Source organism: Budorcas taxicolor, chromosome 2, assembly GCF_023091745.1.
Source record: "Budorcas taxicolor isolate Tak-1 chromosome 2, Takin1.1, whole genome shotgun sequence".
Taxonomy (NCBI): domain Eukaryota; kingdom Metazoa; phylum Chordata; class Mammalia; order Artiodactyla; family Bovidae; genus Budorcas; species Budorcas taxicolor.
This window is the reverse complement of record NC_068911.1, coordinates 29,764,596-29,783,315: the sequence shown is the minus strand read 5'-3', so window position 1 is coordinate 29,783,315 and position 18,720 is coordinate 29,764,596. Positions and strand designations below refer to the sequence as shown.

Genomic DNA, 18,720 nt, shown 5'->3' with positions numbered 1-18,720 from the left:
TGGCTTTTTCTAGTTTGTGATAAGGGTTACATAGATTTTTCTGTGTGATAAGATGTCTTTCCCAGTGAAAACTTTTTATTCTAAAGTGAAAATGAAAGTCATTCAGTCATGTCTGACTCTGTGACCCCATGGACTATACAGTCCACAGAATTCTCCAGGCCAGAATACTGAAGTGGGTAGCCATTCCCTTCTCCAGGGGTCTTCCCAACCCAGGGATTGAGCCCAGGTCTCCCGCATTGCCAACATATTCTTTACCGTGTCAGCCACCAGAGAATCCCAAGAATACTGGAGTGGGTAGCCTGTCCCTTCTCCAGTGGATCTTCCTGACCCAAGAATCTAACCAGGGTCTCCTTTTTTTCTGAACTACTATTAATTATCTGCATATTTTAAATCTTGTGTTTTGGTAAAACCAGGTATCAGAAACTGGTTTGATAGGGACTTCCCTGGTGGTCCAGTGGTTAAGAATCTGCCTGCCAGTGCATGGGAGATGAGTTTGATCCTTGGTCCAGGAACATCTCACAAGCTGTGTGGCAACTGAGTTTGTGCTCTAGAGCCCTTGAGCCGCAACAAGAGAAGCCACAGCAATGAGAAACCTGAGCACTGCAACGAAGAGTAGCCCCCTCTCACTGCAACTAGAGAAAGCCCATATGCAGCAATGAAGACTCAGCACAGCCAAAGTAATTATTTTTTTTTTTTTAAGGCAGAGGATTCATGTTGATGTATGGCAGAAACCATCACAATGTTGTAAAGTAATTATCCTCCAGTTAAATGAATTAGAAAAGCCAAAAAAACAAAAAGCCAGAGGTTATAAAAGAATATTTTAAAGAAACTGGTTTGATAATCTGCCAGATTTTCTCACCACTACATACCTGATATGAGCCAGTCAAACAGGATCAAAGTATGGTGCTTTAAACATCACTGCCAAGCCAGCTACAGTCTGCTTTTAGGAGCTGGTCCCTAGCCAGATCTCTCTGGGCTGGACTTCTGTGATCCTTTGCTGTGCATTAAGTACCAGAGTTGAATGTTACCAAGAACTGATTGCTCAATTCTAAGAGGTGACAGCCCAGGTAAGCCTAGTCCTGTTTCCCATCCCCGTCCCATGACAACCCACAGTGATGACTGCAGGGTGTGGTCAGACAGTGATGGATATAAACACTAATGATTTTTCAAAGATTATGATTATTGATAGAAATACTGTAGTAGGTAATACTTTTAATAAGTACTGCCTCAGTCTCTGGGACTCTGGAACATTTAATGTACTAGCAGTTAACAGATTAAGGAATCACTGTGTCTTTAGAGTGAGTTGCATTGTGGTATGGTAGGAAGAGCATGAACCTGCCAAATTCAGATTTCTAGGTTTAAATTCCACTTAGATGACCATCTAGCTGTATAACTGCAAAAATTCACTGAACCTCTTTGAGCCTTTCATCTGTACTGGGGCTAATACGAACCTCACAAGGCTGTTGTGATGATCAGCAGCAATATAACTGTAAGATGGGCCACAGAGCATGGGACTAAGTGCATTGTAGGTTCTCGCTAAGGGGTAACTCCAATCTCTTAGACATGGACTGCAGAGTGTTCTTGTGTTCAAGGCTAGAGCACTCCAACGTTAAATGCCCTGAGGACCTGTGGACTTTTTCCAGTAGCTTGTATGACCATAATAGCAAAGACCTGTTAAGGAACCATCAAACAGTTCCCTTGGTAATGGCAATCTGCCCCAACTACAGGCTGGAACTAGTCTGACCTGATAGATGTGCTGTCATTATGTTTATAACTCTGTTTTAAATGTTCACTTTGGGAGAATGGCATTCTATCATGTATACTATCATGTAAGAATTGAATCGCCAGTCTATGTCTGACGCAGGATACAGCATGCTTGGGGTTGGTGCATGGGGATGACCCACAGAGATGTTATGGGGAGGGACGTGGGAGGGGGGTTCATGTTTGGGAACACATGTAAGAATTAAAGATTTTAAAATTAAAAAAAAAATAAAAAAATTAAAAAAAAACTTACTTGGAAAAAAAAATAAAATAAATGTTCACTTGTTTTATTTGTGAAACATATAATTTTAATTCTGAAACATTTAAGGTTTCAGTTTTGCAGCTGTCCTAAAGGAACTAGGAGATAAATGGAACTGTAGAGGCACACTAATAAGATTAAGAGTAAATATCACCATGATAATACTGTAGCATTTAACTGAAGTATTAACTCATCTATTTATACCACGGAAATGATTTCTTTTCCTCTCACAGCTCTGAAGAGCCCCGCGGCATTCCATGAGCAGATAAAAAGCTTGGAACGAGCCAGAGTAAGAAATTTTCATTTAAAATGTTCTGCCTCTTTCTTTTGTGTTAAAATACCTGTGGACAAGTAATAATCGTACTCCTACATATGTCAATAGAGAAAATAGAGTGTATTTTCAAGATACATGGTATATGGAGCAGTGTATCCTGGGGTCGTTTTATCTTGAAGGTTTGTAGAAAATATAGGACATTCAAATTTTGTTCTTTAAAGCTAGTAACCTAGCTTTGTACGTAAAGGAAAAATCACACTTCTTTCTTGCTTTGGGCGTAACAAGTTTTTAGAATAATGATGGAACATCTCTGCCAATTGTTAGCCCTGCAGATGGATAACCCAAGGGAGGGATTTACCCCAGATCCTTCCTTGGGTGGTTTCCCTCCCAGGTTTGTGTTAGTGGGACATTTGACCAAGACTGGGGGAATTTGACTGAAGGAGCAATGTTGCCGTATTCAGCTCTGTTTTATTCTTTGAGATGACTCCATCATAGTTGCATTAAAGTGATGTTTATTATTTTTCTTTAAAGGGCCACTATTTGTTCTTTTCATTTTATAGGAAACTTCCATCATGCAATATAAGAACAAACATGTACAAATTCCTTGAGTTTTCCCAGGATGCAATAAGGATCTCTTAGAGTCATATAAACTACAAAATTCATTTTAAAGCCATATTGTTTAGAATTGAGTACAGTTCTGAATAAGAAAATTAAGACATGAATTCATCAAAGACAGTACATTGGAATTTTTAGGAAATGTGTTATCTAGGTGAATTTTTACTTGACCTGAAGTGTAGTTTTTGGTTTTTTTTTAAGATACTTACATGTTCAAATCCTCTGTTCAAAAGTCATCTTTAAAATTATGAGCCTCTGCTTTTCCAAGTTTTAAAATAAAACTCTATAAAGTGCCTACTTTATATCAACATAGACTTCAAATCCCTGTACAATTTTGAAGGCTGCAATTTAAGTCCTGTATTAGATAACAGTTTTTCACAGCCCTTAATTTCTACTCTTTTCTTTCTCTCAAAATCATGACCAAAAGCATATACAGTTTATTTAAATAGAGTTACCTTGAGGAAAAAAAAATATATAAAACTACAATAAATCATAAACAATTTATGGTAAGACTTTCTCTTTCTCTTATCTAAAAGACTGAAAACTTTTTGAAGCACAAGATTCGGAGTCGACCAGATCGTTCTGAACTTGTCAGGATGCACATTTTAGAAGGTAAAAGTTCTGTTTCTCCTTATCTTGCTACATTTTCTCAAGAAAACAAGTGAGACGTCCACCATTTCTGTTTATTCCGATTTTAATAACTTTTTACCCCACAGGCTGACATCCTGTCAATTGGATAGCAGCATGAAGACCCCAAGCTATAGTGTTATGTTAGATACACAGGGAAGGTCCACTTCTCCAAATAACCACTTGATGAACTGAGTCTTCCCTGCCTACTGAGGGTGCTTATAGGTGTCTCTGCCATACTGTTCTGGAAAAACATTTTCCGTCCAGATTTCTTCACCAGTGGGTGATGTGTGCCCACTCATCATAAAGGGTATGATAGACACAAGTCTAACCCTAGATTTTAAACTACTTGGACCCTGTTGTGTCTACCTGGGGCAAGCCCATACCTAACATTTTTCTTTGTTGCTGCTTACCCACAACAATCCAGCTTGATCTGACCATTATCACAAACAAACTCCCCTCAGCCCACCACATTTTCTGCATGCCTGAGCCTCATCTTTTACAAAGCTGGTAAGGACAGTTCCATTCCATCTTTGGTGAGGCATGTGGCTCAGGTCGTGGCTTTTTCTCTCTAAAGATAAAGCATTCTTGGAAGGTGGTACTTCTACCATAAAGTCCTGACATACATTTTCTTCCATTGTTTTGCTTCACTGACTTAATTTGTTGAGCAAGACAAGGAGCCTGACCTTGTGATAGCCTTGAGAGTGTGAAACCTTGAGAAGATACAGCAACTTCTCAAACATTTAGAGACAGTTATTAGGCAGGAGGAAGATTAGATTTCTTTTCTCTGGCCTAATGATAGAGTTAGAATTAGGTTGATATTACAGAGTATTAGATTTTAGCTCAGCGTAAAGGTCAGTCAGGTGTCTCCAAATAAAATCTTCAGGAGGTGACATGGTTGTCCTTACTAGAGGTGTTGGTTTGCTGGCCAGCAAGCTAAGCACCAGTCAGATTTCCCCCTTCATGGAGCTTATTACATTCTAGGGGCAGAGAGATTATACGCAGGCAAAACAAGTCAATTACAGATTGTGAAACGTGCCCTACAGGGAATAAAGACAGACTGACACTGTGTAAAGAATGTTGTAAAGCAGTTCCAAGTATCAGACTGGTCCCTAAAACCCCAAGTAGAGTCTCTTCTAATCCAGATAATCTATGACTAGGTAACTATCTTCGTGTCTGGGATGGGAGGCAAGAAGTCTATGCCTTTCTCTACTTCAACTGGACTTAAAAAAGCTTTTCCAGAATTCCAGTGATAGGGTAGGAGCAGCCACCAGCTGTCAGGGATAAGTGAATCTTCAGAGAAGCAAGTTTGCTGGTAAGTAACTTAGTAAATGACTCCTTCTGTGCCTGAAAATATCTTGACCTGTAAGAGACATTTTTGAAGAAATGACACTGCCTGTTTCAACTTGTCATCTGACCGTAACAGGCTTTATTAACATAATTAAAACTAAGGCAAATGCATTTAACTATCAATAAAATCATATTTGCTTTTTCTAAAAACAGACTCTTCAGCATTTAAAAGCCTAATTATATATAGGAATAAGCCATAAGTGATGTCTTTAGGACATCTATTCTAAAGTTGAGATTTTTGAAGAAAGAAAGAATGTCTGATCTATAATTTTAAAAATACCTTAAAACCACCAGCAACTTATTTTGCCATCATCCCAGTTTTGATTGAATTGGATGTTTGGCAGGCAGAAGTCTAAATTATTTCCTGAAGTTTTACCTCCATCTCATGGAGATGAAGATGCAGTTAAACCAGAATAGAAGCATACTGAAATGCCAGCCTTTACTTACTCACTTTTGGAGTATCTTCTTCCCAAACATTCCTGATATCACTTGGATAGTGTCAGTGGAAGGGAGGCAAAGGCAGGAGACTGTCCTGCCTACATCTTAACAAAAGCATCTTCAGAATGATTTGCATGATCTACTTCGCCCACTTATCGTCTTCCTGTGCAGTTAGAGGGGCTTTATCTACTAAGACTGGGGCCAGAGTTGTTTTATACAGGAAAATTATAAAAATGAGATGAGGACAGGTATTATTTTAAGTTACAGAAACATGCATTTATTTACCAATATGCCGACTTAGGACTAAAAACTTCCCATGGGGGGAATCATCTGCAGTTTCCATTCATGGTGGATCAAAATGTAAAGATACTTGAAAAGCAGTCCATTTAAAAATCTTAAATTTTATCATTTTTTCCCCAAATCTTTTATAATTGTTAGTTGTCCTGATAGTGTGACAGTGATTTTTTTTCAATGACTTGCTTTTATCATGTCATGCCAAAGCATTTAACTCAGCTTTCCAAGAAATAATCATTTTATTTTTGAAGTTTATGATTTCCCCATAACATTTAGTTAAGTTATGAGTGACGATGGCAGTCACAATAGTGATGCGCTGTTTTGTGGACAGCTGAGATTAATTTTTGGTAAGCACATAAAGGGAAAAGAGACGTGCTCAGCTGTGCTGAAGGGTAGTTTATTGGCCGTGGGGTCTCAGTGTGCTTTGGGCCTCAGCTAGGACATCTAACCTACAGAATGAAAAACATCAGACAATCCTGAGGTTACTTACAGGGGGTTTCATTAAAAGACCTTCTACTGAATAATTTAAGGAACAAGCAACTCTCAACGCAATATTGAGTTAACACCAATAGTCAGTCAGACTAAATATTATTTAGAACAATTTAATAAAATGTTAATGAGCATTACCAGAAACACAGGAATTATGCAAAGTTATGCTGTTTATGAGTTATGATATTTAGTTTCACATCTATTATACAACTTTATGCATTTGTGGGTACATGAGTTGATGCTTCTATATGACAGTTAATTACTATGTAATTGAATGTCTCAAGGTTATTTATTCAGAAATAAATCCAAATTTTAATTATTATGAAGGACTCTGAGATGCACAGGAATATGATTTGTAGCTCTTCCCACCAACTCCTGCCGAAAAGCTTATATTCTGAGATACAGCGTCACCCCTTTGAAGAAATGACTTTCCAGTGAAGCCAAATCTAAAACTGCAAACTTCCTGAGCATGGACCGCATCTCTCTCCTCTGTTCATCCTCTGTATCCCCAATACCTAATAGATGTGAATTTGACCCTCCTGTCATAAATAAGCAATAGCAGCACCTCAGTTTTGGCTTGAGTTCATATTAATTTGAGTCCAAGGACATCCACATTGTGTAGACAGTATAAAGCTTTCCAGGACTAGAAATGTAAATTGCAGATGGGAGCATTCTCAAGCAGTCGTTGTCTCTCCATAAATAAGTTTACATCAGTTTAAATTAGTTGGCCTGAGATAACATTATGGAATAGAGACAGTAATTCAAGTAATGATTAAACCTGTGTTTCCTCTTTTAGAAACATTTGCAGAGCCGTCCCTGCAGGCTACTCAGATGAAGTTGAAAAGAGCTCGACTAGCTGATGATCTGAATGAAAAGATTGCTCAGAGACCTGGTCCTATGGAGCTGGTAGAGAAAAACATCCTTCCTGTAGACTCCAGTGTTAAGGAAGCAATTATAGGCAAGACTCTAAAATTTTACTGTTTTCTGGGAGACAAAGAAACTTGGAAGTTTTAGATAAGAAAAATCTAATTTTAAAGCCAACACCAATCATGATTATTGTTTTCTGGGTGATTTAGAAATTAACATTTGTACTTATCTCCATAGTATTATTATTGTTATTATTAATACTATGTATTATAGGATTAGTACCAGTTAACAAAGATATTCCTCTAACAAAAGGTTTAAGTTACCATGACTTATAGGAACTTTGTATTTTGCATTAGTATGAGTTTAAATCTTAGGCAGTCTGTATTCAGTCATTCTATGATTCCATTCAATTCCAAAGAAATGGGCCCCAAAAGGTAAGGTGTCAGTAGAGCAGCGCTGCTCCATGAGGTGGGACTTATCAACACATACCCCAGTCAGAGCCCTATTTGGCCTCATAATGTTTTTCAACAGTTGGATCCAAGCAAGCTCTGCACATTGTCTTTATCTGATATATCTCTTCAGTCAGTATCCTGCGCAGATCTTCCTCCTTTCTTTCCTTTTTATTTGCTGATGAATGAACTTATTTTGTCCTTAAGCACTTCCACACTCTAGATTTTTCTGAATGCATTTGCATCTCTAGGTCCATTTTAAAAATTTCTTGTCTCCTGTATTCCTGTCATTAGTAGTCCGATCCAAAGGCTTGATCTGATTCAGGTTTAGTATTTTCCCCCAGGTATTCATCATAGGTAGTTGTGTATTTCTTCCATTGAGAAGTACATTACGTCCAACTTTGTTTTTAAACAGCTTTCTTTAGTCCTTATAATGAATAGTATTTCTCCTTTTTCATTTTAACCTTAGTATTCCAAGGCCAAGATCAATTAAGAATCACTTCTTTCTTTAGGCGTTGGGAAAGAGGACTATCCCCAAACTCAGGGTGATTTCTCATTTGACGAAGACAGCAGTGATGCTTTGTCTCCGGACCAGCCAGCCAGCCAGGAGTCACAGGGGTCAGCCGCGTCCCCAAGTGAGCCAAAAGTTAGTGAATCGCCATCTCCTGTGACTACAAACACTCCAGCCCAGGTATTGCTTTTCTTGTTTTTAACCCCTAAACCAAGAAAGTGCCTTGTTTTTTTTATGTATCTAGGTAATGTATTTTCATCAGAAAAAAAAGTCTGAAAGTGCAGAAAAGCATAGATTTTTCCCATGTAATCCAGCTATTCACATTTTCAGTAGATTCTTACATTTTCTTTCTGTTCTATGTACACATTTTTACTTTACAGCTTTGTAACTCAATTTTTTCATGTAACTTTTTTTGAGTTACAACTCACACATCATAAAATTCACCCTTTTTTCTTTTTAACCATCTTAATCGTCTTTAAGTGTACAGGCCTGTAGTCTGTATTCACATTGCTGTGCAGCAAATCTCCAGAAGTTTTTTGTCTTACAAAACTGAAGCTAAATCCATTAAACATCAACTCCCCATCCCCCCAGACCTGGTAAGTACTTTACTTCAATCTCAATGAATTTGACTACTTTGAATATCTCATATGGCTTATATTATTCAACAGTGTCCTCGGGGTTCATTTATGTTGTAGAATGTGACAAGAGCTCTCTCAGTTGTTAGGCTGCATAATATTCCATTTTATGGATATACCACATTTTGTTTATCCATTCATTAGTGAACATGGGGTTGCCTCCATCTCTTGGCTGTTGTGAATAATGATGAGTACACGAGTGTGAAAATCTCTCTTTGAGACCTTGCTTTTAGTTCTTTTGGGCATATACCCAGAAGTGGGATTGTTGGATCATGTGGTAGTTCTATTTTTAATTTTTAAGGAACCCCCATACTGGCTACAGCATTTCACACTCCCACCACCAGTGGAGGAAGAAATGGCAACCCACTCCAGTATTCTTGCCTGGAGAATCCCATGTGTCACAGAGGAACCTGGTGGGCTACAGTCCATAGTGTTGCACAGAATCGGCCACAACTGAGAGGCTAAACAACCACCAGTGCACACGTGTTCGTATTTCTCCACATCCTCACCAACACTTGTTAATTTCTGTTTTTTTTGATAGTAGCTATTTCAGTGGAATGAAGTGATCTCACTGTGTTTGTTTTTATTGAAGAATAGTTAATTTACAATTTTGTGTTAGTTTCAAGTGGACAGCAAAATGGTTGTTATATATGTATATATATATTTTTTCAGATTCTTTTCCATTATAGTATTATAAGAGATTGAGTATATTCACTGTTTTCTTTTTTTCAATTGGAGTATAGTTGGTTTACACTGCTGTGATTCAGCCATACGTACACATAGATCCCCTCTCCACAGAGCACCAAGCAGAGTTCCCTGGGCAGTAGGTTCTCATTAGTTATCTGTTTTATGCACAGTAGTGTACATATGTCAGTCCCAACCTCCAAGTTCATCCCACCCCCATACCCCCCTCGGTATCTATACATTTGTCTCTGTTTCTACTTTGCAAATCATCTCTACCATTTTTTCTTGATTCTATGCATATGTGTTAATATAAAATACTTGTTTTTCTGGCTTCACTCTTTATGACAGCCTCTAGATTCATCCATGTCTCTGCAAATGGCACAATTTCGTTCCTTTTTATGGCTGACTAATAAGGCTTCCCTGGTGGCTCAGATGGTAAAGCATCTGCCTGCAATTCAGGAGACCCAGGTTCGATTCCTGGGTTGGGAAGACCCTCTGGAGAAGGAAATGGCAATCCACTCCAGCACTGTTGCCTGGAAAATCCCATGGACGGAGGAGCCTGATAGGCTACAGTCCACGAGGTCGCAAAGAGTCGGACACGACTGAGCGACTTTTTATGGCTGACTAATGTCCGTTGTATATATGTACCACATCTTCATCCATTTCTCTGCTGATGGACATTTAGGGACTTCCATGTCCTGGCTATTGTAAATACTGCTGCAGTGAACACTGGGGTGCATATAGCTTTTTGAATTATGGTGTTCTCTGGGTATATGCCCAGGAGTGGTACTGCTGGGTCATATGATAGTTGTATTTTTAGTTTTTTAAAGAACCTCCATACTGTTCTCCATATTGGCTGCATCAGTAACAGTGTAGGAGGGTTCTCTTTCTCCACATCCTCTTCAGCATTTATCATTTGTAAATTTTTTTGACAGTGGCCATTCTGACTCGTGTGAGGCAATAGCCTCACTCTAGTTTTGATTTGCTTTTCTCCGATCATTAGTGATGTTGAGTCTCTTTTAATGTATTTGTTGGCCATCTGTATGTCATCTTTGGAGAAATGTCTATTTAGGTCTTCTGCCCATTGATTGTGATGTCTCACTGTGGTTTTGATTTGCATTTCTCTAACCCACTCCAGTACTCTTGCCTGGAAACTCCCATGGACGGAGGAGCCTGGTGGGCTGCAGTCCATGGGGTCGCTGAGGGTTGGACATGACTGAGCGACTTCACTTTCACTTTTCACTTTCATGCATTGGAGAAAGAAATGGCAACCCACTCCAGTGTTCTTGCCTGGAGAATCCCAGGGATGGGGGAGCCTGATGGGCTGCCACCTCTGGGGTCGCACAGTCGGACATGACTGAAGCGACTTAGCAGCAGCAGCAGCAACTATTAGTGATGTTGAGCATCTTTTCCTATGCCTTTGCTCATTTGTATATCATCTTTGGAGAAATCCCTTTTCAAATCCTTTGTTCTCTTTAAAATCAGGTTGCTTTTCTGTTGTTGAGAGTTATAGGAGTTCTTTATATGTTCTCAATATTAACCCCTTATCAGATATATGATTTGCAAATACTTTCTCCCATCTTTTCACGCTGTTGACAGTAACCTTTAATGAACAGACGTTTTTAAGTTTGATCTAGTCCTCTTTGTGTATTTTTGGTTATGTGACCTGTGTTTTTGGTGTCAGACTAAGAAATCATTGCCAGAATTTGGTGTCATAAATTAGATTGTTTTGGATTGATTGGATCCTGTTTTCTTCTAAGATTTTCATAGTTTGGGGGTCTTACATTTAGATCTTTAATCGATTTTCATTTTTGTGTATAAGATAAAGATCCAACTTCATTCTTTTGCATCTGGATATCCTGTTTTCCCCAACACCATTTGTTGAAAAGATTGTTCCATTCGCACCAAATGGTCTTGGCACTGTCGTCAAAGATCATTTGGTCATATATAAGACAGCGTATTTACATGCTTTCTATTCTTTTGCATTGGCCTGTATCTCTGTCATTATGTCAGTATCACACTATTTTGATTACTAGAGCTTCGCGGTGAATTTTGAAATCAGGAAGTGTGAGATCTTCAAATTTTATTCTTCTTTTTCAAGATGGTTTTGGCTACTTGGGGTCCCTTGATATTCCGTGTTAATGTTAGGATGAATTTTTCTATTTCTGTTTAAAAAAAAAAAGGCACTGGGACTTATACACTTTAAACCTTTTAAAGTGTATAATTCAGTGCTTACTAGTATATTCACAGTGTGAGAGTTGCACAAATCTATCTGATTCCAGAACACTTTCATCTTTCCCAAAAGAAGCCCGTACATATCAGCAGTCACTCCACTTGGCCCTAAGCCACCATCAATATACTTTCTGTCTGGATTTACCTATTCCAGACTTTTTTTTTAATAAATTCTGGAATCATACAATATATCATCTTTTGTGATTGGCTTCTTTCGCTTAGGTGTAATGTTTTTAAGGTTCATCCATGTTGTAGCATGTATCAGTACATCATCCCTTGTTGTGGCTGAGTGATATTCCATTGTGTTGATATACCACATTTTGTTTATTCATCAGTTAGTGGACATTTGCTCTTATGAATAATGGTGCTGTGAACACTTGTAGACAAGTTTTTATGTGGACATGTTTTCACTTCTCTTGGGTATATACCTTGGAGTGGAATTGCTGTGGCATAGTACTCTTGTCTGGAAAATCCCATGGATGGAGGAGCCTGGTAGGCTGCAGTCCATGGGGTCATTAAGAGTCGGACGTGACTGAGCATCTTCACTTTCACACATTGGAGAAGGAAATGGCAACCCACTCCAGTGTTCTTGCCTGGAGAATCCCAGGAACAGGGAAGCCTGGTGGGCTGCTGTCTATGGGGTCTCACAAAGTCGGACATGACTGAAGCGACTTAGCAGCAGCAGCAGCAGCAGCATGGTAACCTTATGTGTACCTTGCTTGTATACCTTAGTATTTAACTGCACTGATACACTGTATCTCTATTAACCAATTCCTTATTGTTGGTTAGTGGTGTTTTAGTCACCAATTCATGCCTGACTGGTGGGATCTCATGGACTATAGCCCATCAGGCTCCTCTGTCCATGGGATTTTCCAGGCAAGAATACTAGAGAGGGTTGCATCCCCTTCTCCAGGGGATCATCCCAACCCAGGGATCAAACCCCAGTCTCCTGCACTGCAGGCACATTCTTTACCAACTGAGCTGGGGAGTCCTAGAGTTGCATCCTGTTTTTCACTATACCCTGGTTTTTTAATACATGCATAGTGGGCACTTGTCTGATTATCTGTTTGAATAATTACTAGATACTAAATGAATTTGAAACCTTATGTTAGGCAAAAGGTAGGCTCTTCAACTGCCTTCCAAGAAACAGTTCCACGGTGACTATGTCTTTACCACAAATAGGTAATATCATTACTTAAAACTCTGCACATTGGAGATTGGAATGTTTTATTTGGCCGCTTGATTTTGGTTATACTGAATTTATTCAACAAATACTTACCAAGCACCTACTATGCATCAGGTTATATATGAGTATTGAATCTAGTGCATGCAAAAGAATCTAATATTTTTTAATAATTGCATTGGAAATTCACATTTCTTATTTCCTCAGTGAGTGTTTGTGTTTCTTTTAGTTTTATAAGAACTCTGATGATGCACATAATTTGTTTTTCCTCTTTATCATGTTTTTCCCTTACTGAAATTTTAATAGTATTTAGTTATTTTTAAAGTCAAGACTGTTGAACTACTTAATGTGATGGGTCAAGTTCAGTAGAAAATGTTCTTACTAAAACCAAGCATCATAGAATTTTTGAATTGTACAGGAATTTAGCAATCATCTGCCCTTACCCTTTCACCAGGGGAGGCCTCGGATCAGAGCAGTACGGAAGTTTGGGGATTAAAAATGTTTGGCTATTTTCTTACAGCATTTCTTCTCATTCATGAATATCTATTTGTTAGGGACTGTGTGTTTCAACATTATCTTCTTTACTGCATTTATCACTATTATCTGAAATAGAGGTGTGTATCTTTAACACCTAGCACAGGGAGGGCCTGGTACAGAAAGAGTGCTTAGTTGAATTCAGCACCATGAGCACTGACTGATGCCAGCTTGTAGAAGCAGTATGACTCCCATACTGCATCCCGTGATGCTAGCTTGTCTCCCACTTGGAACCATCAGAGATAGTCGGAGGAGCTACACTTTATACTCTCTTGTCAGAGTTTACAGGACAAGTGTGACTGGCCCCTCAGCTTCACTGGAACCTGACCTGGAAGAAAGATGAGGGTCAGTGACCAGCCCCTACTGTTCTTACATACTGGCTGCACCCTGGTTTTGAGCTTTAAAAATAGGGCTAAAAAGAATGTCAAATATGCAAGTTAATACCATTAGAAAACAGTTCTACTTACCCATTTGGGTGGTTTGTTCTCTGTTTCTGTCTGAGTAGGTCAGGACATCAGACAGCTATTAGCATGGTCTTAGCTTTTAGTAACAGAGAATTGCTGTCACCTCAGCTGTCTGCCTGGTAACAGCTTCCTGACGGTTCCACCTGTAAGAAACTGTAAGTTTATAAGTGAGAAACTTCGATCAGAGGCAGTCCCACCAGTGGGCTGACATTCCAGAATTCCTTGAAGGAAAAACAGAAGGGAGAACAACCGTGGTTCTTGAAGAATAAATACGGCCTATTTATTGCCGTATTCAGCACACATGAAGCCTGAGGTCATTCATGAACTTAATTTTCATAACACTCTTTAGTGTTGCTCCAATGCCACTTCTGTCTGCTTTTTATTTGTCACTAGTGCCTTTGGGAAAAGACCCACTTTAGAGAATGGTACGTTTCCTACTTATACATTCAAGTAAAAGACCCTAAAATCAGGGCTGGCTTACAGCACCTTTCCCATTACATAATTCCTATACTGTATACCTTGAAACCTTCTTAAATTGTGTGTCCTTTATAAAATTCCCTTTCAGTATTTTACTATTTATAAGTAAGGATTCTGACAAAGATTCTTAATATTATACACTTTATTCTTATTCATGTAATTAAATAAGCATCTCCATGTTAACTGTACTGTACTGATGTCAGAGAGAGATAATCCTTAAGTAGGATTGTAAGTATGTTGTAGATATTTGTTTTTGTCTTTTTAATCAACTACAGAGGGCAGTTTTATGATGCCTTTAAAGTCTGTGGGTTTTGTGTCTAGAAGTGATAATTATGTTTTACTTTGGGAAATTCTGTACTTTATTTTCACTGTTATCTCATGTTTTTAAAATTTGTCCAAATATCTCACTTGATATATAAGTAAAATGTATTAGTCTTCCTAAATATAATTACTGTCACATTTATAATTTAAGGGAAAGTATCAATACCTGAGGGACTTCCCAGGTGGCACTAATGGTAAAGAACCCGCCTGCCACATCTGCAACGTAAGAGGTGTGGGTTTGATCCATGGGTCAGGAAGATCCCCTGTAGGAGGAAATGGCAACCCATTCCAGTATTCTTACCTAGAGAATCCCATGCACAGAGGAGCCTCTCAGGCTACAGTCCTTAGGGTCGCAGAGTCAGACACGACTGAAGCAGTTTTGCATGCATGCAGACCAATACCTGAGAACATTGCTTCTCATTATCAAGTTTCCAGAGAGCAGGGATAGGCCCTCATTTTGTTTGGGATGTTCTTTGAGATTCTGAGGTTTTAATCTTTAAAATGGAAATTCAGAAAAAGGAAATTCAGTATAGGAGTTTGATGGTGAATTTAGTTACTATAGACCAGTGGTCCTCAAATTGCCTGTAGTGAAGGGATAATATGGTTGTTTTTTAATATAGTTTAATTTCCAATGTATTGTGGACTAATCCTTTTGTAATATAAAGTAAAAGTGTAGTGACATCAGCTTTCCTAAGACTTCTGTCCTTGTCACTGGCAGGTAACTGAGGTCCTCAGACCATACTTTTAAGTGGCTCTGACATAGATTTCACTTGTTTACCAATGAACCAGGTTTTTTTCATATGGTGATTGACCATCATTTTATGCTACACATTTAATTCTGTGGCTTAAACACATTTTTCTAATTTTCCTGTTCAATTGTTTTCTTACTTGGCTTCATATAAAATCCAAGACTTATTCAGGGAGTTTCCTTAAGGTTCTTTAAAAGTTATACTTATGGATAATTAGTTGAGAGAAAATTAGGCTCAAGATTTCTATATGCCTTGCTTTATTGCAAAATGTCTCATGACATATAGTCTCCTTAATTCTTTTTCAGAACACACAGATAGATACCAGAAGTTTAAGTCCTAAAGGAAAAGTATTCAAATAAAAGAAATATTTCCTCCAAAAAATTTTTTTAACAGATAACATCTAGACAAAAAACATTTTTCAGGCACTTTTACAATCCCAGTGCTAAAAAGCTAGTGACCTCACAAATGTGAACAATATACTACTACATCCTTCCTTCAAAATGTAAATTCTTTGAAATATGTATTTCTGTGTGGTCTGGAAAGAGACTAAAACTGCTTTTCCTTCGACTTTTGTCTTTTTAATTCTCATCAAAGTACATCTGGAAAGGAATTTGCCAAAATATTAATAAATGACACATCACATACCAGAGCTCTATTTTACGCTGAGGCAACTCTTGAACAATGGAAAGCTGTAGAAAATTAAGAACAGCAAGCCACATGTGTATACCAGGAGCTGTGACACTGGTCCTTTTAATTGGAGGACTTTTTTTCTCTCAGTGATTTCTTAAATCATTTAAATAATCATTTATTATAAACACCCAGATGTTTAACTGTAAGTATGATCTGATAGGATCTGTGTTCATTTTCAAATTCAAAGTAGTACTTGTAATAGACATTCCACATGATTCTGTAGAATATAATAAATAATATGTGACAACTTTATAAAGAGGACTGTATTTTTAAAAAGTGGACATTGGCTCTAGGTTTTCCAAAGTTGATCCTAAAGTATATGAAATTGTTATGAAGTTACCACCAAAAGTAACAAATTCATTAATGATTAGAATGGTTGGTCCTCTGACTAATCACTCTTCTGCTGTGTGGTTTTACTTTATAATCATTAATAGTATTAATTATAACTGAAGTATAAAAAATCAGAAATACTAAATGAATAGATTGACATTGAGATTATTACACACCTATTTGCATACTTACCACTGTCTCACTATGAAAGATAATGCACATCAACAGAGGACGGTTCAGGCCCTCATTCTCTCACAGAAGCAGTAAGTAAACCTCAGGCTGAAGTAATTTTATAGAGCTCTGGAAACCAGTCAGATCTACATCAACCAAACACCCTGGTAAGAAAAAGCCACATTCAAACCACAGGACCTGCCATGGCGTTTCCACTCATCCTTTCCCAGTCCTGGCATGGCACACAGGAAGTGGCCCGATACCCAGGTCCCTCCCTCAGGATGGAAGGAGGAGAGCAGAACTTGCTGGCAGTATTCTGGCCTGTTGTGGGCTGGCTGAGGGACCAGCTTCTGACTTGTTTGGCTCAGACCGGGTGAGTGCGTAGTCTGGATCTCTGGCTGGCAGGAGCCACTGTCACGTGACAACTGTAGAGGGACCGCAGGCCCACAGACACCGGAGGCGGCAGGTCACAGATGAGAGAATGCAGTGAGAGTGTTAGCTGCTCAGTCTTGCCAGACTCTTTGTGATCCCATGGACAGGAGCCCACTAGGCTCCTCTGTCCTTGTAATTTCCCAGGCAAAAATACTGGAGTGAGTTGCCATTTCCTTCTCCAGGGGATCTTCCCAACCGAGGGAATACAATAGAACTCTTCATGTCCAGAGAAGTCATGATGAGACTCTAGGAAATGAAGACATGCAAGGCCCATAAAATTAGTGAAGGTCTTCAACAACAGTCTGGAAAGACTGGGAGAGGTGGATGTTTTTTCACATGCCCAATTTTAAACCAAAGATACAACCAAAAGAAAAAAAAAAACAGGCATACAAAGCAACAGGGAAATATAGCCCATTCAAAGCAACAAAATAATCTCTAGAAACTATCCCTGAAGAAACATGTCAGACTTTCTAAACAAAGACTTTAAATAACTGTCTTAAACATGCTCAAAAAGCTAAAGGAAAACACAAGCAATAAACTGGAAGAAATCAGGGAAACAATATATAAACAAAATGAGAATATCAAGAAAAATTGGTTTTAAAAAATCATGGAGCTGAAAAATACACTAACTGAACTGAAAAGTCCATCAAAGGGGTTCAACAGCAGACTCAGACAGCAAACTTGAAGACAGATCACTTGGAATTATGGAGTCTAAGGATAAAGAGAATGAAAAAAGTAAACAGAGCCTAAGGGACATGTGAGATATCATCAAGCTAATCAGTTGGGGCATTATGGGAGTTCCAGAAGAGAAGAGAGAAAAGGGGCAGAGAAATTAAAGAATGGTGGCCCACAACTGCAAATTTGAGGCAAGAAATGGACATATGAACCCAAGAAGCTCAATGAACTCCAAAGAGAATAAACCCAAAGAGATTCATACTGAGACACATTATATAATCAAACTATCAAAAGTCAAAGGCAGAATCTTAAAAGCAGCAAGAAAAATCACTTATCACATAGAAGAGGAAATTCCCCAATAAAAATATAAGTGGATTTCTCAGAAGAAGACTGCAGGCCAGAAGACATATTTGGATGATATATTTAAGTGCTGAAACAAAATTTGTCAACCAAGAACTCTATATCAGCCAAATTGTCCTTCATAGCTGAGTAAGGAATTAAAACAACAAAGCCAGACAAATATCAAAGGAGTTCATTATCATTAGACTTGCCCTATAAGAAATGCTAGAGAGTCCTTAAGTTGAAATGAACAGATGCTAGACAGTTAACTCAAAGCCATTCAGAAACATTAAGTTCTCTGGTAAAAAGTAAATACATGGACAAATATAAGGAATGGTATTATAATTTCTGTATATAACTCCACTTTTTATTTTCTATGGGATTTAAGCAATTTAAGCAACAGATGCACAAAAAATTATAAATCTGTTAATAACTGCATAATATATAATGATGTAATTTGTGACAGTAATAATATAAAGTGGGGAGGTATGGCTATAAAAGTAGTTCTTGTATATAACTGAAGTTGGTATCAATATAAGTTAGATGTCATAGCTTTAGGATGTTATGTGTAATTCACATGGTAACAACAAAAGAAATATCTATAGGATGTATATCTATAGGAAATGAGAAAAGAATCACTGCAAAAAGTCAACCAAACACACAAGTGTAAAGACACGCTCATGGATTAGAAAATTTAACATTGTGCTGATGCCAATACTACCAAAAAGCAATCTATGGATTCAGTACAATTCCTATCAAAATCTCAATCACAGAACAGTGTGGTTTAGGCATAGAGAGACACATAGACCAATCAATGGAACAGAATCGAAAACCCAGAAATAAGTCTTCACATATATGGTCAAATGATTT

The 18,720-nt window shown here is 38.1% G+C and overlaps 1 protein-coding gene across 2 annotated transcripts in view; it reads left to right on the top strand.

Moving 5' to 3' along the window:
- The window catches only part of MRTFB (myocardin related transcription factor B), a 291,820-nt gene that overhangs the window by 241,089 nt on the left and 32,011 nt on the right, over window positions 1–18,720 (top strand). For both annotated transcript variants that reach the window (XM_052635937.1, XM_052635938.1), the window contains 4 exons: window positions 2,254–2,309; window positions 3,446–3,521; window positions 6,904–7,065; window positions 7,936–8,114. In XM_052635937.1, coding sequence (XP_052491897.1) covers window positions 2,254–2,309; window positions 3,446–3,521; window positions 6,904–7,065; window positions 7,936–8,114 — 473 coding nt within the window. The remainder of the gene's footprint in view (window positions 1–2,253; window positions 2,310–3,445; window positions 3,522–6,903; window positions 7,066–7,935; window positions 8,115–18,720) is intronic.